General features: G+C 46.7%; 2 protein-coding genes across 4 annotated transcripts in view; one reads left to right on the forward strand and one right to left on the reverse strand.

The window, feature by feature from the left end:
* The window catches only part of LOC139765701 (uncharacterized), a 31,096-nt gene extending 4,970 nt beyond the window's left edge, over positions 1 to 26,126 (forward strand). Inside the window, exons 3-4 of the mRNA XM_071693475.1 lie at positions 21,850 to 24,471; positions 24,615 to 26,126. Of these exons, the coding sequence (XP_071549576.1) occupies positions 21,850 to 24,471; positions 24,615 to 25,147 (3,155 nt within the window). The 3' untranslated portion in view covers positions 25,148 to 26,126. The remainder of the gene's footprint in view (positions 1 to 21,849; positions 24,472 to 24,614) is intronic.
* Positions 1 to 27,975, reverse strand: part of Fnta (farnesyl transferase alpha) — a 92,130-nt gene that overhangs the window by 42,228 nt on the left and 21,927 nt on the right. For 2 of the 3 annotated variants that reach the window (XM_071693478.1, XM_071693479.1), the window contains exon 6: positions 25,815 to 26,962. The exons of the other annotated variant lie outside the window; for it this stretch is intronic. In XM_071693478.1, coding sequence (XP_071549579.1) covers positions 26,700 to 26,962 — 263 coding nt within the window. In that variant the 3' untranslated portion in view covers positions 25,815 to 26,699. Of the gene's footprint in view, positions 1 to 25,814; positions 26,963 to 27,975 lie in introns of those variants that run through there. 3 annotated transcript variants of the gene reach the window in all.

A 27,975-nucleotide genomic window follows, 5' to 3' on the forward strand; every position in this document is an offset into this window, starting at 1 on the left:
TTTCATCTTCCCCACCACTCCACCTGTACCCTTAGTTTCACCATCACTACTCCCCCTATACCCTCAAGTTCCATCATCTCCCTCATCACTCCACCTATACCCTCAAGTTTCACCATCTCCCCCACCACTCCACCTACACCCTCAAGTTTCATTATCTCCCCAACACTCCACCAATACTAACAGTTTCATCATCTCCCCTACCACTCCACCTATACCCCCATGTTTCATCATCTTCCCGCATCACTCCACCTGAATATACCCCCAGTTTCACCACCTCCCCACCATTCCACCCATACCCTCAGTTTCATCATCTCCCCAACCACTCCACCTATACCCTGTTTCACCATCTCCCCCACCACTCCACTTATATCCTCAGTCTCATCATCTTCCCAACCACTCCACAATACCCTCAGTTCCACCATCTCCTCCACCACTCCATCTATACCTTCAGTTTCACAATCTCCTCACCACACCACCAATACCCTCAGTTTCACCATCTCGCCGTCACTCTATTTACAACCTCAATTTCACCATATCCCTCATCACAACACCTATATCTGCATTTTCACCATTTCCCCCACCACAACACCAATACCCTCTGTTTCACCATCTCCCCATCACTTCACTTATACCCTCAGTTTTACCATCTCCTCCACCACCCCACCTATACCCTCAGTTTCACCATATCCTCACCACTTCACCTATACCATTAGTTTCATCACCTCTCCTCCTCTACCATTCCACCTATACCCTCACTTCCTGCATCTTACCCACCACTCCACCTATACCCTCAGTTTCACCATTCATCCACCACTCCACCTATAACATAAGTTTCACCAACTTTTCATTCCAACTATACCCTCAGTTTCACCATCTCCCCAACCACTCCACCTATACCTTCAGTTTCACCATCTCCCCAACCACTCCACCTATACCCTCAGTTTCACCATCTTCCCCTCTGCTCTACCTATACCCTCAGTTTCACCATCTCCCTACCACTCCACCTATACCTTCAGTTTCACCATCTCCTCAACCACTCCATCTATACTCTCAGTTTCACCACCTCCCCCACCTATAACATTAGTTTCATCAACTTATTTCTTCGAACTATACCCTCAGTTTCCCCATCTCACCAATACCCACAGTTTCACCATCTCCCCACCACTCCACCTATACCCTCAGTTTCACCGTCTCCCCAACCACTCCACCTATACCCTTAGTTTCACCATCTTCCCCATCTATGCCCTCAGCTTCACCATCTCCTCAACCACTCCTCCTATACCTTCAGTTTCACCATCTTCTCAACCACTCCAACTATACCGTCAGTTTCACCACCTCCCCAACCACTCCATCTATAACTTTAGTTTCACCGACGTATCACTCCAACTATACCCTCAGTTTCCCCATCTCACCAGTCCACCTATACCCTCAGTTTCCCCGTCTCACCAGTCCACCAATACCCTCAGTTTCACCATCTCCCTACCACTCCATCTACACCCTCAGTTTCACCATCCCCAACTACTCCACCTATACCCTCAGTTTCGCCATCTCCCCCACTGTTCCACCTATATCCTCAGTTTCGCCATCTCCCCCACTGTTCCACCTATACCCTCAGTTTCACCATCTAACCCATCACTCCACCTATACCCTCAGTTTCACCATCTTCCCCACCGCTCCGCCTATACCCTCAGTTTTGCTATCTCACTCACCACTCCACCTATACCCTCAGTTTCACTATATTGCTCATTATTCCACTCACTAAACCCTCAGTTTCACCGTCTCACTTACCACTCCACCTATACTCACTTTTTTTTTTTTCATAGGAGCAATATTGGTTTTCTCACCCATCTGTAATATCATTCTCTCCCCATAACAATCCCATTCTGTCCTTACTTCTAAAGCTATTTCACCAACACCCACGTCTCTCTTCTCCATGATCTCCAATCAGTTCCTTAAAGAACCTTTCCCCTCGTTTACAAACCTCTCCCCTCGCTACAAGGAGTCTGCCAGGCTCTGTTTAAAACTCTCTTCCATGCAAATGTCTTCTGCATCTATTCACTTTTTTTCCGGAATAGTTTGTTTTTATTCTTTAAATTCTCATGCAAGCTTCCTTTTGCTTTCCTTTTAAGTTTATCAAATCTGTTCTGTTCAGACCTTCATACCGTACAACTTACCTCTCCATACATCATACTGTTTACTGAAAGATCCAACTTCTTTCAAGCTTCTTTAGTTTTCCTGCACAACAGATTTCTTTACCATTCTTTCCACCATAATGTTCCTCTCTTTCCACTACTTACACCTACACTGCCACACGTCTACATGTGGGGAAACCTTTACCTCCACACGTCTCAAGTGTTTCCACACCGCTTCAACCTTACCACGAACTCTTTCAAATTCACCAATTAGCTACTAATCTCAACTCCTAACTAAAGCTGAATTCTGCACTTTCATTCCTTAACCTCGCTGGCCTCATTCTGTATTCACACATCTAGTCTTGTACCATCTAAAATGCAAGGCTGACCTTGATATTATCATCACACAGCCTGACAGGACCCCACCATCCCACCCACCTCCCAATCCACTCCTGACCCCACCCCCTCACATCATGCACGCTACCCAACATGTTCTTTCCTACCAGAATCAAGGACATGCTCTACTCAACCCTGTATTATTATTCTCAGTGCCTTTCTTACGTATGTTTATGAACATCTCTATACACTCGATATACATTTGCAACTCTCATATCCACTGATGCACTGAGTCCCATGTATCATTTCACCAATGTCATTTTCATTCTAGAACCCTATACCCACCTATGAATCTGATCCTGTTCCTTCCTATCTATTCAAGTTACGCAATCACAATTTCTCTCCTGGATCTACACCCTTAACTGCTTTACCCAATTCTCCCTAAACGGCATCTTTAACCTCGTCTTCTTCATCATAACATGGTGCATATACAACCTCTACAGACATTCCAAGCATCTAAATTTTGTTACCGAAAGCCTAGCTCGAAACTCTTGCATGTAACACATCTTCAAACCCACCCTCTTCCATCACATTCCCACACTGTTCCTATCATACCTTCCACTACTATCTTGCTGGCCTGAACTGACGCCCTTCACTCTGCTGCTCCACTTAAAGGTCTCACTAACTCTCAAACTTCTCTCCCCTATGTGTTCGTACTCGACAACCATTTTGTGTACTCGCATTCGCAGCAGCTCTAGTAAGCCGCCCGTAAACCATGTTTTATTCGTTGCTCGTTGTCGAGGACTCGTACTCGTACTTCCTGTTGGAAAGCAATATCGCAAAGCGATGTGGCCAAACCGCTCAAAACAATACACCTCCTGCCGGACTCCACTGACAACCTCGGTGTTCACCTCAGTTCCGCGAATTTTGTATTCGTTCATTTAGATATAAATGATAAACTTCATCAAATACTCTGCAATATATAACAATGTAATCTATTTCATATACATTATAAACATAAGTACAGAAAACAATAAATTCATTCGCTGAAAAATCTTGTACAACTGACTGAGGAGATTTTGTTTCACTGAAAAACGACATAAGACCGTCATGAAATTCGCCACGAACAAGTCTATCTTTGACCCAAAGACACACGAAAGTTTTTATCATCTTTTGTTACAAAGTAAATAAGCGACCCGTGAACGATGACACGTAGAGTGTTGTGGAGACACGGTCTGTTGCGTGTTGACAGAAGCTTATTGTGTGTGTCCTGTCCTCCGTAGACTAGCTTATATATATATATATATATATATATATATATATATATATATATATATATATATATAACTTAATTCTGTCCGCATTTAACCTTATGATTTATGACTAAATCATAAGGGGAACTGGCGTCTGCTGTTCCCCTAACTCTATCGTCTAGTATAATGGACAGGGACGTCCATCTCCCTTTAATATATTGGCCTTGCTATCGTTGCTGCACTCCCAAGGAGAATTCAGGAAAAATAACAGGACGAAAAAATGCGTCTTTCCCGATCGTTCGAAAGCATACAGACTGAATTTCGGTAAAGACTTGATTCAACAAAAGCATACGGATATGCCCTTTATTAAACGACAAAGCACGAAGATACGACGACTATGGTTTGACCTGGTTTACTGACCAGACCACCCCCTCAACGGTCGTAAAGTCGTGATTAACGCTCGTACCTTGAAAAAAAAAAAAGGGCCGTAACGTCTTGGTCAAGTGGGTTAAGGTTTCCTACCACTGATCTTTTGCCCATCCTCACAAAGTCCCTCCCAACACCACACTTACCTAATGAACGGCAATTCTCACTTGTATATAAATCTGCAACGGTCGAATGTGTTTTACAAATAAATTCTGATGGAAAGACATGCATCCTATCACAATTTAGAGCGAGGCTACATTACGTATGTAGTCGTGATCGAGACTACGAACATACATCGGTAAACAAATGAATTTGATAATTTATTCAAAGTTTCAAGTGCACTCACGAAATTTCTACTCATATTTACATTTTTCTCTGCTCATCTGGCAGCAGTCTCAAGGGACAGAAGTAGAAAACCGAAACTGATCAACGTATTTTTGTCTTGTCCTTTTACTGAAGGTTTCCCACTACTGGAGGTTCCACACACACACACATACACATCAGCAAATGGCCATAACCTGTTTCTGCTGAGGATGGTAACTGCACGCTCACTTATGTGGAAAAATTGGATTCAAACATAATTGTCAAAATACTACAAAAAGTCGCACTAAAAGTAGATGTAATGCTACATCAAAAAAAATATATCACTTTCCTAGATATCTCGATCACAGCGTACAAAAGAAAAAAAAATACATTGCACACAATTTTGCTTTAAAAATGCTGGAAACGAGGATGTAGTGCAGCAGCAGCACCGAAGTAACGGCAGATACATACACCCCTTTCCACGCTGCACGGGAAAACAGATAAGACACTGTTTTACCCTCCTGCAGTAGGAGACATAACGGAGAGCCTCCTAGTACCAGGAGATACCTCAATACGACGGTGCGAAACTTGGGTATTATGATGGCCTAGCCTCTCACCCAAGGGTCGTACCGCCGTACTGAGTTTCGGAGCGTCGTGCTCCACAGATAGAAAAAAAATAATGCTCTATCGGACAGGAAAGCGGCGCTGTATTCCAATGAGCGATGAAGCGCTGAGTGGAACATGCCACTTTAAACGAGTCTGAAATGAAGTTAAGCAACGCATTTGCTAGGATACCAGCGACAAAATGGTGGAAAGTCGTACGGAGAACGACAAAAAAAAAAAAAAAGGTTGTAGGGTGGAAAGGACTAGTAGGTCGCTCTAAGCACAGGACAGCTTTAGGCCAAATCTTGTTTAAGAGAGCCAGAGGGTGTTACTGGGGCCTCCCCCTCACCATAAGCCACGTTGTTAATCCATATGAGGATAAAACGCATAAAATAAGACACGATAGATACAACGGTAAAATGTAATACGGTACAACACTATGGACGTTTTTATCTCATTTAGGCTAAAGAGATCATGACCGAGGTGCGCTATTCCCTCCAGCATACGACGCAGGCAAAACTTTTTTTTTTTTTTGAGGGGAAAAATATAGAGGGGGTTTAAGAATGGGCCTCGCGGCTGAAGTGCTGAAACAGAAAGGGTAATCGGACAAAGAGGCGCTGTGTGGTACGTTACACAAACAATGGCCTGCAGAACAACGGTCCACACCAGTGATAAAAGGCTACAAGAACAAAGGGCCAAAGCACAATACTCCATTCGTGTTGGGCGCTCTCGAACAAGAACCATAACAACGCTACGATCCAAAAGATTCTCCGAGATCAGGACAATGTCCTATTCATTACGGTTTTATGTGTAGCCATAAACTTCTGGCTATGTATGGGCTTCCACGGTGCAGTGGTTAGCGTTGTTGACCATGATTTAAGTACAGGCCTGCCAGGTTCCCATCCCATAATGTAGCAGTCGCCTTTGGTTCGTAAAACTTCCCAAGACTGACTCAAATATACCAACACTACACTTCCCAATTCTCTCAGGGTTCAAAGCCTTCAGTGCGTGGAAAGCGAGGGTGTAATAACTAAGTCTGGGGGATGATTAGTTACACAAGATATAATGTCTTAAGTCTGGGGGATGATTAGTTACACAAGATATCTGTAAAAGAGAACGTATATTAAAGAACTTACTGTGGATGAGAGTTTGAGGCATGGATATTAGTGCAGTAGAATCAGAAGTGTGGATAACGTACAAGAAGAAGAAGCCATGAAAGTGATGGTAAGAAACTGGAGAATATGGAACGCAAAATGAAGTGGTGAGATGGTAAAAAGTGAAGTTCCATACGAATGCATTTGGAAAGTATCTGTAGTGACTGTCCACGTTCAACCAGGTTTCAGGTTTGAACAAGCATATTTTGTGGGCTAATAGCTTTAACAGGCCTTGTTTTCAGAGTAAACTTCTACCACTGCTGGTAGTCTTAAAAACGGCCAGACTATAGAATAAATTTACACATGTTTGTATAGTCAACTGAGTTACGATTGCTTCTAATTTGTAAATTTCGAAACCTATTCTTCACTTTTTCTTAAAAAAATAGGAATGCAGTAAAGTTTGCTTCGGTTCGAAAACAATCGACATTACGTAACCTAGAACAGGTTTCGATTACGCTGAAAGGTTTCTTAACATTTATAAGTTTACCTTAAACGTTTCTACGTAAGAAACGATCAGCTCCTCCTAGCTGACACTCTCTTCTTAGCTTCACGTGTTATGGGCAAAAGTATACCTTTAGTTATCATGTCTTTATCTATCAAGTTTGCATACTCGAGCTACATCTCGGATCTTGAAAGTATACATACATACACATTACTTGAGGTCCATCATTCCCAAGGATCCTACCCGATCGTGTTCGAGGATCACACCTTGTGTGCTTAGGTCGCATCGTCGTGCTCACAAGTCGTTCTTACGAGCTCCGAAGTCGTTTCATCGTGCTGAGTCAAGGGGTTAGGAATGGCAAGCGGATCTGTTCTAGCCGATGAGATTCAGCTGGACAAACAATACTGCTCCAAGATAACACGTTCTGCATTTGCCAGTGTACCTAAAATAAGCGAAGATTACAGCATTTTGACAATGGGACGATCTTCGTGTCCTCACAGATGAATATCTTACTATACTGCGACCCGAATACTTCAGCTATGTCTAGTTTCTCCTTATTGTTTATACTTTACTAGTACCCAACATGGCACGGTCAAATATTACCACAGTCGTGGACAACTCGGGTGAAACGAAAAATGGAGTGAAAAAATGTAGAATTTAATCCTAGCTCCTCATTTTTTGTATGTACATACGACTATTAACCTTTCACTATCGTGCCTTATGTCAATAGTAGATGACCCTCTTCCCCTTCAGCGTTCCCAGTGTGACTGTTGGTCCAAAGCCACTAACAATTTTTCTTCGTCTAGTGGTCACTGTTGCTAATTATCATATCCCGGATCTCTGATGGGCCTGCGTGTCGGCCAAGCTGCGTGCCTCCTGTAACCATGTGAAACCCATTGTTCGTGGTGACCTTATGAGTAGAGTCCCGCGAGAAGCAGGGAATCCAAGAGTACAAGTTCAGTTTGGTCATGGTGTTCAATCGCCTGTCATTAGCTGAGTGACATCACGTACTTGATGATGATGGATTACAGTCATTACACAGGAGAAACGACGTTAATGTGCGTAATGATGGTTGGGTTAAGGTAGCGGGTCGATGCCAGCCAATTTTGCAGGTGACTTTTAAAAATGTTTACGCCTGTTCGCTTCCTCCCTGCTTTTGGCAGACGATGACCCAAGACCTGAAGAGATTTAGTAAATTCCTGTTATTCTTGATCGATGATTAATCATCATGATGAACGTAGGTTTCCTAATCGATATTCAAATGGGGTAAATAATGGAATTATTATATGATATGACATTCGTGCCTGAGTACCTGTATTCAGACTCGGCTCTTGGTGGGTCTTACTTTATCATCACTTGAGACATGTTTACCTTTATGGCAGAGATACCACTATCTTATCATCACAACGTCTTATCATCACAGTCTATCTATCTAATCATCTTGCTGACACAATGCAGTCATGATTTGTCTGTCTTCTCATCTTTTTCTTTTTCTCTATTTCTTAATCTTTTTTTTTGCAGAAAACTTGCATAATATCCTTTGTGAAGCATAGGATCTCTTGTACGTGTAAATCTATTCAACCTCCGGATGCTGATTACATCTGGCATCAGTAATATGGGTGTCAGTCATGGACACGTGCTTTGGAAGAGTTACAATATGAAACTTTACGACTGGCGAGACTGATGTCGGACTGACGCCTTCCCTCGATCGCAACTCCCGGCCTTTTCAAAAACATGCGAAGTTTGCCGCCGTAACTCATAACAAACCAGCTGCCCTTATTGCGAAAATTCATTCACGCGCAAAGAAATAAGATACAGTTCTTATATTACTCTAAACATTCAAGCGCTTAAACAGACTTTCGTAAACCTTTAAGTACGACGGCAGGACCATCTGATCCGACCCTTACACCTTAAGATGTAAGGTTATTATACCTAAGGGTCGGGCTATCGCGCCCCAGGGTGGCACAATAGCGCTCGATGGCTTCTGTACCACCGTTGCTCGGGAGGCCATGATACTGTGTTGCCTATCCCCATGATGACGCTCCCTCTGCTATGAAGACAAGCATTTGCTAAACATTCTCTGTAACGCATCATGGTATGGGAGCAATATATTCATGGTGATCATTATGACTGTGATCGGTTACAAGAGCTAACCTGGCAAGATGATTTGGTATGTTCGGAGACTTACTTGATCTTGGCCTACTGTGACTGAAAATACCTTGTGTGATCCGGGCAACAAAACATCACAGAGCTCAGTGACCCGCTAGGCTTCCTGTGTCAAAATAATGAGGCTAATCTATCACAAAAATCATCGTATACCACAGACTTCTCAACACTGTTGATGATTCAGTGTAACCAGTCGTGAACTTTGGAGTTCTTAAGGTTGCAATACGGTTCCCGTAGTGTTCATAAGTAGTACCAGGTTGCTGGAAACATTGAGGACGGTACGGGGAGACCTGTGTGCCTTGGTGGTACTAGTACCAGCGTCGGAATCAGCTCATCCGTCATGCCTCACAACAATCCGTGCCAGGTGGTCACTGCAACAGAATCAGGATCAGTTCATTCCTCGTCTCTCGCACAACTCGTGACCTCACTAAGATCCTTTTTTTTTTTCCCTAACCCCGATCGTGTCCGACTCTGTATCTTCCTTTCAACAAGGAACATTCCGTCAACAATGAAGACTTGAAAAATCGACATCTCTCCAAAACTTTATATAGATGTCCTCTGAAAATCACACAAGAACGGTAACAACTTCTGTTGTTTGATGAGGAGAAACTATATTCAACTTCACGTCAGAAAAAAAAAAAAAACACGCCAGCAGAGTAGCTTCATCAGTTTTGGCAGTAGGTCAGCCTCCGTCGTCTTTTGTGGCTACCTGTTGGTCAGGTGCTGCCCACGAGGTAGCCAGGCGAGGCTCGGGAGGCAAGACCATGAGTGCCACCTGGGGGATGACTGTACCCCATCCTGCAGGAGAGGGTCAATATCGTCGTCATCACGCTTCAGGATAAACGGGTTCCCGTCGTCTACCGCAGGCGTCCCCGTGTCGCGACAGCTGGTCGATAACTACGACTCCCTGATAATTGTTGGTCAGGCTCCAGAGCCTCAAGGTGACCACACTGACCGAAGAAACCAAAAGAAAGAAGAAAAAAAAAAAAAAGGAAGGAAGGGAGGCGAAGGGAATCTTGGCAGGACGATGGCAGTATGGAGAGCGCACTTACTGTAGGCGAGGACAAGATATCCGGACGTTCAGTAGCCATTCCCCCTCCTAATGTCTTGGGTAGTGTGGCTGTACCTCCCCAGGAGCAGCGGTAACTAGGAATAATTTCCGCTGAGGCACAAAAGTGTTTCAACCACTGAATTCCGCCTCACCTTGTTGGCCGTGTCCTCGCCCTCTTTCCACACAAACACCCCCCTCGACCTACTTACGTTAAATGATTTATGAAACAATAAATTTCTAGCCTTCCTGAGCAGGTGACATGCACCATGTCACCTGGGAAACATTCAGGAAGAGTCCGTACCTCGCTGGTCTATTAGGGCCATGCCATGTCGACCCTAACATACTCTGAACTTTGGGTTTCAGTATTTACACTGGGAAGAGAAATGTGATTTATATCACAGATGGTGTCAGGCGTCCAGGTGGGAAGGTGCCACATATGAGGGAGGGGAGGTGGCACGTTGTGTGAGGGAGGGAAGGTACACTTCCTGTGAGGGAAGCTACATCGTGTGAGGGTGCTACGTCGTGTGGATTATACAGGTCGTGTAAGGGTGCTACATCACATGAAGAGAACGTAGCGCATCATATGAGGATTATGGAAGACTGGGGCTATCTGGTCGCTCTCGTGAGGCTGGGTGCACATAACGTGAGGCAGCCAGCGTAGCACGTAATGAGAGATATCCACAACACCTCTCGTCAACCATGTTGTGCGATGACGTTGTGAGGCGGTCGCCAGGGCTTCCCTGAACTCCAGCGGGTGTCCTGCGAGCGGTGCCGCCCCTGAAGACCTCTCCAGGAACTGGGTCAACAACTGATTCGTCATATTTTTCCTTTAAAACATATCTGTCTTTTCCAGTTAACAATCTGTCGTCACAATCTCTCAGCTCACGTCTCTCAGACTGGCAAATATAATGGGTAATGTACAAGGTCAAATATGATACCCGGAACCTCCTCAGGTAGTCATGATAAAGCCGGTGCAGTCCTAAGTTAGAGCGCTTTCCCCCCAGAAGCGTGTGAGGGGAGGGGCTCGGCACAGGTAATCAATCTGCAGTAGGTATTTGGTGAGCGACGGAGCGGCGCCAACCCGCGACAGGTGGTCTACAGTGTGGCCAATGCTGACCTCACAGCCCTGCCTACCTCCCTGTTCCTGCTGGCCTCACCTTTACCCACCTCCCGGTTCCTGTTGGTCTCACCTCTGCCTATATCCCTGCTCCTGCTGGCCTCAGTCTTGCCTACCTCCCTGCTCCTGCTGGCCTCAGTCCTGCTTACCCTGCTCCAGCTGGCCTCATCCCTGCCCACCTCCCTGCTCCTGCTGGCCTTACGTCTCATCCTCGCCTGCTCCTACAGTTTGCTTTAGACATTTTCTTGTTTCATGCTATTTTCTTAGGTGTGGCTGAAGACGTCTTCATTTCACTTATCCTGTATCTCCCATATGCCTCTGCCGCGAGCATGGCTGGGACCGCTGAGGCCCTGGAACATCGTCTGCTGCCGAACAGTGATCCACGTTAATTGCTGTAGTCATGACGTTTCCATGTAACGCAGTTCGCTCGGCGTTAGAACTTAAACGACGCTGAAGCGGCAATCAGAGTGTGTCAGAGCTGAAGTCCCGTTGAGTGCCGAGTGTGGGAGGTGACGTGTGCCGGCGAGGGGAACCCCTCATTGTTGTGGTGGTGAACCACTCAATTTGCAGTCGGCGCCACAGGTCACGTGAGCCGTGGGGACGACCTGTGTGGGCCAGCGTGTCGAGGGTTCGGCCCGGCGTGTGTGCCGTTCGGGAGGGCTGCCGCCGACACTCGCGTCGTGGCGATGTAAATATACGACGCAGAAGTTGACGGAGAGATGAAAGGAAATCAATACCCAAATGTACCACAACCCACTTGGAGGCTGAGGGTAAGGGGGGGGGGGGTGCGTAGGGGGTGTTTAACAAACGCCTGATGCTGAATTGTATGAATTATGAGGCGTGTTGTTAATGGTGAGGGTACGAGTGGATGAGGTGTGAGGGCACGAGTGGATGAGGTGAGAGGGTACCAGTGGATGAGGTGTGAGGGTACGAGTGGATGAGGTGTGAGGGTACGAGTGGATGAGGCGTGAGGGTACGAGTGGATGAGGTGAGAGGGTACCAGTGGATGAGGTGAGAGGGTACGAGTGGATGAGGTGTGAGGGTACCATTGGATGAGGTGTGAGGGTACGAGACTGTTGGTGGGGGCAAGGTGAATGGATCAAGTGTGAGTGCACAGCACTGTTGTCGACAACGGTGTGAGTGGATGAAATATGAGGTGAACAGCCCTTGATTTAATAGGTTTGAGGAGATGAGGTGTGAGGGCTGGGCACGGGTGAGGGGGGTGGGGGAGAGACCTGGAGAGAAAGTGTCACAGCAGGAGTGTCCTGAAGGAGGGCCAGGTGCCTGGGGTCTCGTGTATTGATGTGACGATCTGAGCCCCGCCACGTGCCACACCACGTGCCGCAACCACTTGATATGCCACGTGCCAACACCACACGCTGCATCATGCACCCTAGTATGCTAGGCCACGTGCTGTATCACGTAATACATCACGTGTCACACCATATTAACCCACATCACGTGACAACGTCTACCCTTGTCAGCACGATGTCAAAGGATCCTAAGGACCCACCCTCACTCTACCAACTCTGTAGTCTCTTCAACACGACAATACGACCCCTTAAGCACGAAGATGAACCCTTGAGCACGACCGTGCGACCCTTGAACACGATGGCACAACCCTTGAGCACGACCGTGCGACCCTTGAACGCGATGGTACAACCCTTGAACACAACGGTGCGACCCTTGAAAACAACGGTGCGACCCTTGAACACGATGGTACAACCCTTGAACACAACGGTGCGACCCTTGAACACGATGGTACAACCCTTGAGTACGACAGACGACGTAGGGGTCCCGGAGGGACGACCCGGTCACTGGGCTGCCCTTGGGAGTCTCCGGGACCTCCTGGTGAGGCTTTGGGGTTACCTATTGTTCTGTAGGACCTCCTGGTAAGGCTCGGGGCCCACGGAGGGTCTCCAAGACCTCCTGACGAGGCCCTGGAAACGTCCAAGGTCTCCAGGACATCGTGGTGAGGTTTTTGGGGCCGTCTAGGGTCTCTACGACTCCTGATGAGGCTCTTAGAGTCGCCCGTGTCTTTAAGACCTGGCTAGATTCTAGAGCCGCCCAGTGAGGCTACATGGCCGTCCAGGGTCTGCAGCATCTCCTGTTGAGGCTCTTGGGTCATCCAGGGTCTCCAGGTCCTCCTGATGAGGCTCTGGCGCAGCCCACGGCGTCTGCAGGACCACCCGGTGAGGCTCCAGGGCCACCCGTAGTGTCTCTGGGACCGCCTGGAGAAGCTCCGGGATCTCCTCCCTCCACCCTCTCCTGGCGAGGCTCCGGGGCCGGTCAGGGGGGGCTCCGGGGCGACGCCAGCACCACAGTTATCGACTCATGACAGGTGACTCATGGCTGGCGCCTCCTGGCCCGCACCCACTCATGGGTGTTCCTCTCCCGCACCCTACGGGGCGGGGAGGGGCGCAGCGGGGCGGGGCGGGGCGCGACATACTGACGTATACGACAATACTTTCCTGCTACATGGGTCAGGAGAAGGTCCACTCTCACCTGACAGTCCCTCTCCTACCGTCGGGGTCCCCACTCAACCCCATCATTTCCCTCCTGGATCCCTCATTTTCGATCTTCCTGCTGGCCCAGGGTCCAAGACGGGGCGCGCGGCCGGTCTGCTTTAAGGCGTGTGTGGCAGGTGTGGGCGTGCGCCGCCTGCCCTCCACTCCTCTCCCACCCTTCCTCCCCACCAAACACCACCTCCATACCTCCTCCCTAGCAAGTCCACATCACCTCCCCCTCAACACCACCACTATATCTCCCCCTTTCCTTAGAAGCCCATACCATCTACCCCATCGCCACCACAATACCTTATCTCCAGCAGTCTACATCATCCCTCCCCCCCAACAAGCCACCATACTGTCTCCTCCCCCTCTCCCTCCATCGCCATCACCACAACTCCATTTTCTCCCCACGTCACCACCACTGCTCCTGCACGGCTACTATCTCTAACCCATCTCCCGAATTTCTCTACCACTGCTCCTCCCTCAACACCACCGCAACCAACAACAAATCCCCCCCCCCCGCCACTACAACCACCATCACAACTCCAACACTCCCGCCTGGGGAGGAGGAGGGGTTGGGGGTAAACTTGGGGGCGCCCCCCTAAATCCCACACAAAGGGCTGGGGTTCAGCAGCTTCGGATCCGCAGGGTACACAACAGACAACCGTATTTCAGTTTCAGAGCATAAAGAGAACGAATCATTGCCTGGAAAAACCGGAAATGGGAAAGAAAAGGAAAAAGAGCAACAGAAAAATGGCGTGAAGTATCTGAATATGCAAAGGGCACGATCAGAAACCTTCCGACGCATCAACTCTCCTACTAACACCTCGTTCCAACCATTCCTTTGTCCATCCCCAGTGACGTTGCTTCCCTGTCCTCTGTTCTACAGGTATTATTCCAGCCACTGTTCTCGTGAGGTGTCTGCGTGTGTTCCAGTCTTAACTAAGACCTCTGCCCGAGGCATACAACTGGCTGCTGCTTCCCATAAATTTTTCTTGGGGGAAGACCAGCCACACGGGAATTGGCCATTAAGATACCTCGCTTCCCCTCACAACGAAGCCTTGAAAAAAAGTTTTCTTTTTTCTTTTTCGTCTTTCCCTCTTTGTACAACACTTCCACCCTCAAGAATCAGTAGCACAAACACCCGATAAATCGATCTCCCCCATCCCCCTCTTTTTTCTCTTTTTCCTTTTTTAGTTCATTGAGTTACATTTCCAAACGATATGCTTTGCGATTCGTATATGCATTTGCCTTTGCTATGTGTGTGTGTGTGTGTGTGTTACCAGGCTTCGCCTGCATGAGGTTACATCGCGAGTTTTAATCAATTTATTGCGCCCAAGGTGCGACATACTTCGCGAATGAAAAGTCACCTTTAGCGAGGGTATATCACTGGGAAAACAGTCTCGTCGAAGACCTCTTCACCCCAGATTAGTTCGCACTTCCTTGCTACAGAACGTAGCGCAGCGCTGGGCCTCAAGAGCCTCTGGAAAGATCCGGGGTAGCACCAGGCAGGACTCGTACAGTGAACCGGTGGTTGTGTTTCGCTACGTTTACCTAGCACACATCCATGCTAGGCCTACGCTTGTGAGAGTTTCGGACAAGATGTTCTATAATGTTCCGTCTTCGTTCTCTCATATACAGTACATCTCGATTTTACTGGGTGATGGAATTAATGATCTGTCTATTATTTGGACCATCAAATAGGATCCTATTTTGTGTTAATGACGTTCTAAATGCTACTTTGGGTGTATATCGGGCTATAGCTGGACTCCTTTCTTAATAACATCGAAGGACGTTTCGCTCCTGTTGTCTTTTGTCTTCTTAAGAAATCTAGCTGGACCTCCGTCTGGTCCTGCTGGTTGATTAGAATTTCATCCCGGCTCATCTTAATATCCGTCTCCCATTTGAAAAGGTTCAGCGATTTTTTTTTTTTTTTTCTCCGCTTTATTCACATGTGCAAAAGGAACTTTTAGATATCTATTCCATGCTTTTGTGTTACTTTCTACTTATTCAACTCTAGATATTAAACCACCCACGTCAGTGTTTCTTATTTTCTCACTTATTTCTGCTTAATGTGTACCTTACAGCTTTATCAGAGAGAGAGAGAGAGAGAGAGAGAGAGAGAGAGAATATATGAAGATATGTCGATTAATTTTCCCCACTCGGCGTGAGGGAGCGTGGCGCCGCTATGCACGCCACGAGGCGCTGCTGAATGTATGATGTGGGCGACCTGAGAGAGAGAGAGAGAGAAGGGCTGTTATTGATAAGGTCAGTGGACAGGCCGGTGGGCGGGTGACGTCACGGCAGAACAACACTTAACACACACCTACATAACCACAGTAGGGGGGGAGGGGGGGGGTACCAAACACAGCCACAGTAAAGGATACAGAGCACAACCACAGTACGGGGGTACACAACACGGCCACAGTATGGGGTACACAACACAGCCACAGTACGGGGGTTCCCAGCACAGCCACAGTACGGGGGTACACAACACGGCCACAGTACGGGGGTACACAACACAGCCACAGTACGGGGGTACACAACACGGCCACAGTAAGGGGTACACAACACAGCCACAGTACGGGGGTTCCCAGCACAGCCACAGTAAGGGGTACACAACACGGCCACAGTACGGGGGTACCGACCACATTTACAGTGAACACATTCTTGCTCGTTACGTAGACGGTAGTGCCCACTCGCCAGGTTTTATACGGGGATAGGGGGAAAGAATGCAGCCCACGCATCCCCTACGTGTCGAGAAAGACAACTACTAGGGGAGGAAGCTGAGGGGCTGGAAATCTTCCCCCTCGTGTATTACTGCCCAAAAAGAGAACAGAAGATGGAGCTAAGTGAGGATGGTTTCCCTAAAAGGCTCAGTCATCTTTTCTTGAGGCATCCATCGCTCATGCGGGGGAAAAGCGAACATTTATGACATATACATTCATTTTTCTATTATCTTTCCATCACCGCAGGAGGTGTCAGCATCCTTGGGAATGATGAAAAGATGACCGGCACCATCTAACACTTTCCGCGTCAGGCATGTTCATCTTACTCCAATTAAAATCACTAGGCTTCACTTCGTGTCATTTCCATAAACGCACAGTTTATTAATCCCTTATTTTTTTTTCAGTTCTTTTCCTCAGCTATTCTCCTCTTCTTCATTCAAATTTGTTCCATCATTTGGCATTCCCCCACTACCCTTCTTTCCAAGGAGTTCTACGAAGGTGTCAGTCTGTGACTTTAACCTTTGTCATACTGGTGACTAACTGACTCCCTCTCCGTCAACACAGGGTGGATCATGCTCAGTCAGGCATGCATCTTTCGTGGGAATCAACTTTGCAGAAGAAGGTGTCTTTAACATCGTCTGCCATCCTCTGCACTCTATCTCTCTCAACGCATACATGCACATACAAAAAAAATTAATAAATGTCGTTACACACACATACACACACACACACACACACACACACACATATATATATATATATATATATATATATATATATATATATATATATATATATATATATATATATTCGTCACTGCCCGCGTCATCCACACATACGTAATTAAATACTCAGAGAAAAATAATCACCACAAACATTCTCGATAAACAGGAAATGACCAGATCAGCTACACATTGAAACTAGTTTAGGATATTGAATGATTTTGTTCCGTAAACGCAGTGTAGATTTCACAACTACAACAAAAGTTGTGGTGCGTGATTTGGAGCATTACGTTTCGTTGTACGATACTTAAAGAGGCGACTGAGGGGAAGTTAAATATATCAGGAAATGTGTGGACTTAAAGTAAACGTAAGTGAAACTTGTGTATAAAATGAACAATGTTAACTTCACTTTATCCCCACTAGCAGCCCATATTTACCTTAGCTTCGGTATTATCCGAAAATTTAGCGAGACTTACCGTCACCCGTTTTCAAGTCGTTGCAGTTTACGCTCTCAGGACGCTAACGGATTCCATCACAAACTTGATCAAGTAACGTCACGCAGCAGACATTGCTATCATTCTCTGATACTCGAATAGATGAATTATGTGACGTTTTCATAGGTTCCGATGATTTACCTCATATTTCAATATGAAACTCGAAATATATAAATGTCTGGTGTTTGTGCCATTACCTGGTCAAGATTGCAATGGCATCGGTTCGTGTCTACATGAAATATATACATCAACGAGTCACAATGTGGTACAGGTACCACAATAATCACATTTTTCAAACAACAAAAGTGAGGCAAATATTGGGTGCCAGGGTAACCTGGAAAGGTTAGTATATATATATATACATTAGTATATATACATATACATTAGTATTAACGCTAATCCCGCGTTTTCCTTGATATTCATAACTCTCACCACTATCACCATGTAGACCTAGAGCCAATATCTTCAGTACCAGATATATGACATCATTATAAAAGTTTGAATCTGCTCCCAATTTTCACGTTTCCAAGGAAGACTAACATTATCGCGTTGTAAACAGTCTAGGAATGCACCCCGGGGCTGCCCCACGCAATGTACAATCTGGGATTGAACCAAGGCGTCACACAGTGCACGTTCCTTGAATGAACCAACTTCCAGCCATGCATCAAAGAGTCAGCCATGCAAGTAATTGTCGCCTTAACAAAACTGCTCGACGTAACGATTACAAAACTTTGAATCGCTGGGCTTGGATGTCCAATCAGCTTACGGCTTTGGTGCAATAGAATACGTCTTTACTCGTTTCAACAAACTTGTTCACGATGTTATTCTACCAGTCTCTGGACAGCTACGTTATAATCACTGCCCCACTGAGCACGACGGAACGATCTTTGAATACGGCTGTACGATCTGCTGCCTGTTACCATGACGGATGCGACTCATAAACACGACAGTACGGTCGATGAACATAAAATCATTAGCCTTCAATACGACGATTGCGACCTTTGACATGACCCCTTTCATATTAGAAAAATCAACTGTGGACTGTTCCCTGAAGGGAAAATACAAATGTATTTTCTATCCAGCTTTGTTTCAGTGATTCGTTTTCAACCTTTCCATGGTATTTCATTAAAGTCTTCCGTGTAGGATATGGGCTATTGCAAATGTTCTCTTCATCATTCATTCGACCCCCGACCGTGAATTTCGCTAAAAAGAAAGAATAAAATACTCGTGTTAACTTCGTGACCTGTTTTATAAACAATGAAATCTACACCGCATAAGTGCTTCTATATCTTTTTCAACAATGAGTTAATTTCAACTCTAACATTCTACTTAGCTGCCTAGTCGTAGCGTTATAATACCCTCTCTTCCCTTCGCAAAAAAAAAAAAAAAAAAAAAAAAAGTATTTTTCCACATGCGTTGCCAGACGTTTATTTCATTACTGGGCACTCATTCAATTTCGATATCTCCTCACTTGTGCAGCACTTGTTCATCAGCTACAGTGTGCCTTGTTCAACAGATACGCTCCTCATGGTCGTCAATTAACTCATATTTCCGTTGTAAAAAACCTGTGGCGAACAAGTGGCTTCATAGCCGGATGTGGCCCACGCTCGGCCAACGGTCACGCCCGACCAAGTAGGAAAGGCTTGGCCTAGGGTTAATACTCGCTCGCAAGTGACGTGTCATGGTTAAAGCCAGCATGCGATGTGAACCAATGCTTACGACCAATGAGTCATGTGATTCACTGAATGATACCCAATGCAATGAGTCACTGTCTAGACCGGCAAGTGACGTTGTAGTCACTGTTCTGGGACAACTTAATTTGATGTTAGTCACTGTATATTTAGGACCAATACAGGTGACGTGAGTTAGCTTGGTCCAGCATGCGAGAGTGAATCACAACAGGGACCAACAGGTAACGTAAGTCACTGCTGAGACCAGTATCTGATGTGAGTCACTGTTAATACATAGAACATACAATACTGGGAACCACTTTGGGTGGGGAGGCGATGGTAATACTGTCTCCTGTGGGAAGTTACTTCGACCCGGACTTGTTTGCGAGTCGTACAGGAACTGCACTTTATTTTTGTGCCATCATTATGTGGTATGCGCGCGCGCTCCTGTCACTGCATATCTGTACTGTAAGCTCTCAACATTAACCATGTCAGTCGTTACTGTCATGTCATTAATCCACTACTCTCATACTCAAATCGACAGTAATAGGAGGTGCAGGCCGGCTGAGACAAAGTAAATGAGAGAGACGAAGTAAATTTCGTCGAAGGTACTCGTGGGCATCTACTTTTATACAAAAGTACTTCCTCACATCTTTTTTTTTTTTCACCAGTCTCTTGTTTAACTTCATGTTGTCCTCTGGCCTCCCTCACCATACACACGTCCCGAAGTACGGTACAATCCTTGAGCACAACGGTACGATCCTTGACCACGACGATACTATCCTTGAGCACAACGGTACATATCTTCTTTCTAGAACAGTGGTACGATCCTTTGCAAAACACCAGGCCGTCAAGGGACGCACCGTCGCGCTCAAGGACTAACCGTCCCGAGTAAAGGTGGGATGGCCGGAGTAGGCAAGCGGGAGGCTTCTGGGTCACCTCTCCAACTTTATGGAGGAAATTATCTATTTCCGCAACCTACGAGAGCAAACTTTGGCGAGTCTGCTACGGCTTCGCTACACAGTTCATCCATGCATCGTTGTCCCACCCTGGCTCCTGCGGATCGATGGTCGAAGTATAAATAATCTTACTTCGTTATGTCTCCTTGCTTCTGTGTCGTTCCTCAACTTCGGCCGATCGATCGTTGAAACCATCTGCCTTCTGGGCTCGCTATGCTTTCCTCACGCCTTCAGCTCGAGCGTGGAATGATACATTTTGCTCATGTTTCTCCTTTTCCATTGGCGTGTCTCCCCACCCACGTTCACCAGGATGTGCTCACCTACACGCCACATTACGACCTTTAACATTTCAAAAGATCCTGGAGCTTTACAAATAAACCAGGGATGGCATGGCTACCACCCCTGACCGCACTTGACCTTGTTTTCAATAATATCCGACTGCTGCTCGTGTCAAAGGTCAAATGGCTCTACCCTTTGACCGCCGAGTAGAATACGTTATTGAGTAATGTCAGAGGCGAATGATGGGAGCAGAGTATATTGTAAACTGTTAGGACATACACACATATTGGTATCACACGTTCATACCGACTCCCTCCACGTAACATTCCCCCATCCCCCAGCCTTCCACAGTCACCTACACCCACATTCATACTTGCGATACATCCCTACAGTCATGCTTGTCATACACCTCCCTCCCCCGCACTTGTGACGCAACACCACACCCACACATGTAATACACGCTCTCACAGTCATCACACTTATAATACAAACCACTGCAATTAAACCTGTAATATACTCCTACAGTCACACTTGTAACACAACCCACTGCAGTTGAACCTGTGACATACTCCTACGGTCACACAAGTAACACAACTCGTTGCAGTTAAACCTGTAATATACTCATATAGTCCTACAGTCACATATATCAACCCACTGCTGTAAAACGTGCAATATAACCCTACAGTCACACTTGTAACACAACTCACTACAGTTAAACCTGTAATATAATCATATAGTCCTGCAGCCACACTTGTAATACATGCCCCTGCACACACACACACACACAAACACACACTCGTTATAGCCACACAAAAGACCACTTACACCACAAATGGAATAGCGATGTGCAAGCGCTCGTGATATACACATCTACACGCACATATGTTCTATCAATACATACAAAGTATTCAGGCACATTGGTTTGTATATACATGCAGACACAGTGAGCTGGGGGCATGGGGAACAAGGCGGTGGTGGTGGTGTGGGCGGAGCGTCACGGAGGTCCTCCACCACACCACCCCGGCCAACATACGGCCACATACCCCACCACTCACACACCTTCCCTCCAGCCAAAATATGCCTCCCCTCCCGCTTTCCACCCCATCCCCCTCCCTCCCAACCAGACGGACAACGTATTATCCTGTCTTGGGATAGCTGGTGCCTTTATCTAAAACCATTAGCAAGAGGCTTGGGATCTATTAAAGAACCCCTTGCTTAACATACCAAGCGCTACTTGCTTCAGGCAGTGTTGAACACATGCAATAAGATCCGAGTACTGAACGCCACTTGGCTATTGTATTTCAAAAATCTTCATCTCTCCATATATTTATCTTCTTTCATTCTGTATTCTATATCGTACTTGGCAACTTTAACTCTTGAACAACCTTCTCTATTCTATGGGAAGTGTTTCATTCCTCAGAGTAGTTTTTATACAGAATGTGTGCTCTCTTTGTTATGATGAGTAATGGGAATACTTCAAATGAGTCATTGTCCCTCCGGCAGGTGTGGGGACCAGCCATCCATCCTACCAGTGCCAGGGTCTGCCGCAGCTCTCCGCCCCCTGCGTCGCCTCCCAACACTCCACCGGAATACCACGTCCCGCCGCCAGCCCCGCCCCGCGCCGCCACCTCTCCACCGTCGCCTCAACACAAGAGACACCCTTCCAGGCGCCCTCAGCTGTCCACAGAACGGACACACACCGACAGATCCCATCTGTTACCTATAAACCAGACACACTCCATCAGATCCCCACCGCCACCCACACACTAAACACACTCAAACAGAACCCCGCCGCTGCTCACACACAAGAGATACCCCAGCAGATGACCACAGCTGGTCAGAAGCAAGGACTACCACCTTCACGGGTACTCAAAGACGGTCACAGACAAGAGACACCTCGACAGACCACTACGGCTGGCGACACCTCAGAAACACCCCGACAGACGCCAAATTCTAGTCACAGACAAGGGTTACCATTACGGATACCAAAAGGAGGCCACAAGCAAGAGACAGCTAGACAGGCGCCCACTGCTGCCCAAAAACAAGTAATACCTACAAAGATACCCACTGCTGGCCTCAGGCAAGACCCGCCCGCAAAGAAACCCACATCTAGTAGCTCCGAACAAGAGACGCCTCAACAGACACCCCCAGTCGGCCCTACGCAAGAGACGTGTTCACAGCTATCAAACATAAAGCTTAAACACGAGAAAAGCTCGCTTCTACCCACCACTGGTTCGAAGCAAGAGGCACGCACACAGCTGCCAAATGTTTGTCCTGAAAGGCAGACGTGCTCACGGATACAAACTCTTGCATGCAAGCAAGAGATATCCTCACGCGTGCCAACCACTGGTCCGGAGCACGAGACTTGCCCACAAATACCTGCCACCGACTTCAGGCAAGAAATTCATTTACAGGGGCTCACCGGTGACCCCAGAGAAGAGACGCTCACACAAGTGCCAAACGTTCTATCTAAACAGGAGGCTTGTTCGGTGGTAGCAAAGGCTGGGTCTGACCAGGACACGTGCCAGCAGCTACCTAATGCATGCCCAGAACTGAGGTTAGGTTCGCAGCTTTCATCCGCGGACGACAGACGAGAAACATCCGAGGCAGGAAGGAGAGGGCAGGTGTTGTCCCGGTGTTCTGCCGGCACCAGGAACTCCCCCACCTCCCCAACACTCCCTCCTCTGCCCCAGGAACTCCTCGACGATAGACGGACAAACCCGCCTGCAGACACGGGTGGAGGTGACGTCACTTCCCCTGAGAGCAGTGTGGATTACACATCAGTTTGTATATTGTCTCTGGATTTAACGGTTGACTGTGAAGACTTAAGTGAAAATGGGTTCAGTGTTGTAAATATTAAGGAACACGATCAGTGCAATCTTGACTTGACTGAAAGTGCAACAGAGAAAGAAGAATGTAAATCAAAACAAAACACGTTAAGTTGTTCTCCAGACAAAGACAGCATTGGAAGCGTTGAGTTTCCAGCAAGAAACATTGGATGTGGTTCACGTTCATTGTCTGCCAGCAGCAGTAGTGTGCGTTTTGACGAAAAATATTACGAAAAAGATGACTACGACTTTCCGGAGGAGAGATCGGGCGATCAGAGTGAAGAACGAGAGGGTAAACTCGACCTAGGCATTCCCTCGATGCTCCAATACCGGTCTGATGACGCTCTCCACAAAGTGATGAATGACACAAAAGCCACAATTGACGATGATGACGATGATGATTTCATCGATATCGACTGTGATGTGAAGCCCATGGAGACGCTGAAGCGGCCGCTGGTTTATGGGTACGGCAGAAGCCCCATCAGGACTTTCCGAAGACCTTCAGCCCTGGAGAAGAGACTGTCGCAAGCTTCGGATATTTCCGACTACATGGAAATGCGCTTAATGCAATCTATCCTTGGAAGAGATTACAACGCAGGAGTCCAGCAGAGTGAGAGTTGTATAGACTTCCATGAGACTTACTGGGATCACTGGCAAGCCAAGAAGAGTGCAGAGGAAAGCATCAGAAACAGAAACAATGAAGACACTCTGAGTAATCGTCTTTCTAAATTCCACCAATGTCCCTCTTCGAAGTTCTGCTACGATCCAGAGGTCCTCCTGGCGCAGGTGAAATGTCCCAAGTCACTTGAAGATGCCACCTTCAAGCAATACTCTGCTTGCGTGAAGTCTCACATCTGTGATCGTTCCGGAAACGTCTACGAAGACTTAAAGGAATATGGTTTAACGCATGGGCAACCAGACTGGATATCCAGTCAACCTGAGCTTCCAGACTTGCCAAAAGAGTACAGAGAGTCGGACATGTCTTCTATGGATTACTCTAGTGAACCTGAACTTTCCAACGCTAGGAAGAGACGGCAACCTCGGCCAATGCCAGCTCAGTGCCACCCTCAGCGCGTCCATCCTTCCACTCTCAGCAATAAACGAGATTCCCTGGACTCTGGCACTTGGACCTACCTCCCGAACTCAGAGGAGTCGACTGTGGCCCCCTCGCCCCTAACCTACCATCCAGAGCCTCTCCCGCGTTCTGCCTCGTCCCTGAGTCACTTCAGGGCCGGCCTGTTCAATCCCTGGCACCACCTTCTGCCTGATGTCACGCCACCCAGGACGCCCCGGCATAGTAAGTCCAAAACACCTGTTTTTCCATAATCCCTTCGTACGTTTGTACATGTGTCACATCTTATAACGCTCAACATTATTACCACAACTCGAATTTCATATTTCAAGAGATCTTTTTACACTTTTTTCTTTTACCATTGACAGGTGTTTACTACAACACAGCGGCAGAGTTAGGGCTGAGCTCCCCTAGTGGGTCTCGTCCAGCTTCGCCCACCCCCTCCCACAGCTCCTTCACCTCACGAACGCCCGAGCCTCATGCTCCTCCTGATAAAAAGCGGAAGCCTACGTCCGTGGCCCCTTCACCTCCACGCACACCCACCAAGAGGTCATTCCTGCCTAGCCTCTCGATGGTCATAAGGTCGCCTCTGAGGAGACAAAACCTAAAAAGTACCAAGGGAGAGGCGAGGAAACCGGCAGGCGTGGACAAGATCAGCACACCTGTTAAACAGGGCCAGGACCAACCTGCTCCGCACGAGTCAATCAAAAATCGGCGTCTAACGACCATATCCTCCAACTCATCGTCATCTTCGAAGTCTTCCTCGTCGTCGTCGTCCGGGTCATCGGGATCGAGCAAGGATAGCGTCAAGACAGTGATCGCAGCGCCGCCACGGAGTAAGGGGGCAATGTGGCTCATGAAACACTTCGGCAGCGGCAAGAGCACCATGGCGGCGGTATGACCGCCGGGCAGGAAGGAGGGAGCGCCTTGAGCAGCATGACGGCAGTGTGAGTGCCAGGCAAACGATGAAGGTACACCACAAGCAGTATGCGTGATTTCGGAAAATCTTTTTTTTTAAAGGGATAACAACAACCATGTGAACCTGCTGTCATCCAAATATCTTGGACAAGACGATGGGAGAGGCAGGAGCGTTTCCAGGGTGGTGTGGACAAGATAACAAGATTTGGTATGATTTCGAGAGCTCCCCAGATTAAGATGACAGGTGTGAAACTGCAGTCGAATCATCTTGCTCAAGATGACAGGTGAGAAAGGGCTACTACCTTCGTCGTCATGAACAGGTTGACATAAGTCCGAGAATGTCTTCAATGTACCATAATCAAAGAAACAGAGGTGAATAAGTTGTCTTCGAGGCCGCAGAAGCAAACCAAAGAGATACGCAGTTGTCTTCTACACATGTTGTGATCAAGATGACATGTGTAATGTCTTCAGCAAGCCCTGCATGACAGGTGTGAAGACAAAAAAATTTTCCGAGTTTTATTTGCAAGATTGTCTTCGAAAAATTATAAAGACTACATGTGATGTCTTTTACAATGACGTAAGCAAGATGACAAATTTCAGAAGACGGTGTTGGTACAGGGTTTTGGTGGTGGAGTATAACACTACCTTAGTGGGATATAATAGCCTTTATTTTCATATATAATGATGCTTATTAGTTAGAATGCCATAATTTTTGTACTTTTTCTTCTTTGATCGTTTAAGGATTTATAAACCAAATCTAGACATGTTAAGTCATCAGTAAGAGTATAGCTTCTCCTTAGAAGATGCAGTATATTAGTCTGGTTGGTTCATACTCATCCAGAAGTTGACATGACCCTTGTATTAGCAATATATAACCATAACCCCATCAATGCACACTGGTGATATCCGCTCCCTTTCAAATACCTGAAAGCCTTAACATATCATTACAGAACAATGTTGAAGTGTGCGTTTCAATTAACCTTACTCACTCTCTTGATTCCTGAGTTCAGTATTTGAACTAGCTCGATAATGACGGTACAAAGTACATACACTGTCAAACCATAAGTAATACTGAAAAGAATTTCAGATAGTCTGAACTGTGTAGAAGTGAGTTGCTGTAAGTTACTGCGTTTTCGAAAGCTTACCTTCTGCCATAGGTAAAACGCTTCTGACAATAAAAAGACAGGATACCAATATGTTGGAAAAAAAAATCATAGTCCAGGCATCGTCAACACAGAGAACAGCTCCGATGAAAGGCTATTTGTACATGTTTTAACACTTAGTGGCTCAAGAATGCTGCAGCTGTAGTCTGCTCACCAAGAACAGTCTTAGAAAGATAATATGATCAGTACACCGGAGCTAGGCAGACACAGCTGTGATCATCATCTTGATGTCAATCATATTTTACTTTTCTCAAGAAAGAGAAATGAGTGCACTGAGATACCAACTCTGGGCTTGGTTTTCTTTCATTTTTCTTCCTACATTTACCACTGCCTGTCTATGACTTCAAATAATCTAAGGGGGTCCAGCAGACATTATGCGATCCTCTTCCTGCGATGGGAGAGGTAAGTGAAGCTGTTGGGGAGGTGAACCTGAGGATGGTGCAAGAACCCAACTGGCGGAACCAGGCGAGGAACGTTTGGGAACGCCGCCACCACTGTCCTAGTCTTGGTCCGCAGTGAGAGGGTGTCCACGGGCGGCAGCTCAAATGACTCCGGCAGCTGGATGTGGCCGTCCACCACCTCTGTCCTCAAGAAGCTGACCTGAAGGATGGCCTTCCCTACACACAGGCTTTCGTCTGTCGGAGTACAGATCAAGGTGAATGTATGCTAAACTCTTATCAAAAGAAAGGGAGCCATTCTGTCAACCAAGAAAAAAATAATCATTCACTATATATTTCCATTTCTTATACTCACCAATACACTGGAAAACACGGCCCAAATAACACCATTCTTCTGGTACATATACAGTTAAACGACTAGTCTTTAACAGATGGTAAACACCCGAGTGCTACATCTCTAAATATCACCACAGCAGCAGCAGGTGTTCCGCTTCCATTCATAACTTATACTAGGGCATGGCGAGCACTGCTCAACGACGTGCACTGAAAACATTTTAAACGCCTTCAAATCATCTACCAAAACCGGTCATACTCGCATGAATGATGGCCACCGTGCTCTGACTTTGTTCGTAACAACACCTGAACTTCACCTTCTAAAGTGTAATACACGCTGATCGCCCTCCTAGCCCGTGGCAAGGGCTGATCACCCTCCTGGCACAAAGCTAACACTGAACAACTTCCTAGCACGTGAAAAAGACTGATCACCTTCCTAGCACATGACTAACTGATCTCCTTCCTAACACATGACAAAATCATCGCCCAACAAGCACACAGTGAACACCCATCCTCCTCCTAGCAGATGCCATACGCCTGGACTCAAGCCTGGAACAATACAAATGTTCGTTCGTTCTCCAAGGCGATAAAAATCTACAATCTTTATTGCACATGGCAAACACCCATCACTCCCTAGCACAAAAAAATAAAACAGCGTTCACTCCCGAAAGCCAAAACGAAAATCAATCACGCCAGCGTAAGACATTCAACACTCACCCCTGGCATAGAAAACGTACGCATCACCCTCCTAGCTCAAAATCTAGGGTTCAGCTATCTAACACAGTGATCACTTCTCTAGTACAAAGTATACAATGATCACCACCTACAAAATACAGTAACCACTCTCCTAGCCCAAAATACTGATCTCGCTCCTGTCGTATAATACAATTATGACTCCCATCAACATGTGTTTGAAA

Source organism: Panulirus ornatus, chromosome 55 (genome assembly GCF_036320965.1).
Source record: "Panulirus ornatus isolate Po-2019 chromosome 55, ASM3632096v1, whole genome shotgun sequence".
Lineage (NCBI taxonomy): Eukaryota > Metazoa > Arthropoda > Malacostraca > Decapoda > Palinuridae > Panulirus > Panulirus ornatus.